This window comes from Dinoponera quadriceps, unplaced genomic scaffold (assembly GCF_001313825.1).
Source record: "Dinoponera quadriceps isolate SergipeBrazil2010 unplaced genomic scaffold, ASM131382v1 scaffold11945, whole genome shotgun sequence".
Lineage (NCBI taxonomy): Eukaryota > Metazoa > Arthropoda > Insecta > Hymenoptera > Formicidae > Dinoponera > Dinoponera quadriceps.
The window spans coordinates 1-1,318 of record NW_014565677.1 but is presented as its reverse complement, the minus strand read 5'-3'; the positions used below and the strand labels follow the sequence as shown (position 1 = coordinate 1,318).

Genomic DNA, 1,318 nt, shown 5'->3' with positions numbered 1-1,318 from the left:
CGGGCCGAGGGGTATCCCCTCCGGCGCACCTCCCACCCCGTGCCGCCGCATACCCCTTCCCCCTCTGCGCGGCCGCGCCAGACACACGCGCCGCTCCCAGGCACGAGTCGCGGCCGCGGCGCCACGCCTCGGCCCGCAGGCCCGGAAGCACCGCGTCTCCCCCTCCTTCTCCCCCCGACTATCGGAGGGAGGCCGCCACCCCCCACACGACCATCCTCCTCCGGCCTCCTTCTTACCCGAAGGCCCTCCCGTTCCCTGGCCCTCTCCGCCTCCTCCTTACGCCGCATTACGCTGCCGGAGAAGACGGAGAAGGCCGCCCACACTGCGGGGTCCCCGACGGCCCCACTCATAATGGCCGGCAGCCCCACATCCGACCCCACCACAGCAGAGAGGGCACGGCGCTCCACACCCCACGCAGGACATTGCACCAGGGTGTGTCGCGCCGTGTCCCTCTCGTCCCCACAATGGTGGCATCGCGCGGATGCCTCCCGCCCAATGCGACACAGGTACTCACCGAAGCAACCGTGCCCGGTGAGCACCTGTGTCGCGTGAAAGGAGGGGGCAAAGCCCCTCTCCAGCCACCCCTTCAAGTTGGGGAGGATGGCTCGCACCACCCCCCCCTCTCCTCCCCGCTGCTGTCCCCACGCCTGGAGGCGGGCACTCCACGCCTCCAGCAAGGAGGCATGCGCCCTCCTCTTCACCTCCCGGATAGCACCCGCGGAGACGGGGTCCCCTCTCCCCCGGAGCTCCCGCACCGCCAGGAAGATCTCCCGGTACTTGAGTGCCAGGAGCTCCAGGGGTGGAAGGCCCGCCAAGAGGGTGGCCGCGACATAGGATGTAGTCCTATATGCGCGCGCCACCCTCAAGGCAACTGGCCGTTGCACCGCCCGCAGCAGCCGAGCCACCAATGGGGACTCGGCCGCCCTGCCGGCCCACACGGGGGCGCCGTACAGGATCATGGCCTGCAGCGCCCCCGCGTAGAGCCGGCGTGCCCCGACGCTGGGCCCCCCCAGATTGGGCATCAGGCGCCCAAGGGCGCCCGCCGCCCTCGCCACCCGTGGGGCCAACCCCTCAAAATGCTTTTCAAAGCTCCATTTCCCGTCAAGGTGGAGCCCCAGGTACTTCATACCCGGCCCCACCCTGACGGGAAACCCCCCCACCCTAATATATGCCTCCGGGTGTCCCCCGCGTCCGCCGTGGAAAAACACGGCCTCGGACTTTTCGGGGGACACCCGGAGGCCCAGACCGCGGATAGCGTGGACTACCCGGTCCACCGCCACCGCGGCCGCCGCCACCGCCTCCCCCCAGTTGCCCCCCC

At 70.6% G+C, this 1,318-nt stretch overlaps 1 protein-coding gene across 1 annotated transcript; it reads right to left on the bottom strand.

Annotated features, from left to right (window-relative positions):
* Window positions 1-236: 236 nt before the first annotated feature.
* Window positions 237-1,022, bottom strand: LOC106751350 (the record flags this gene model as incomplete). Its single annotated transcript, XM_014632230.1, has 1 exon — window positions 237-1,022. A coding segment is annotated over exon 1 (786 nt), but the record flags the coding sequence as incomplete, so codon positions are not given.
* Window positions 1,023-1,318: the final 296 nt, after the last annotated feature.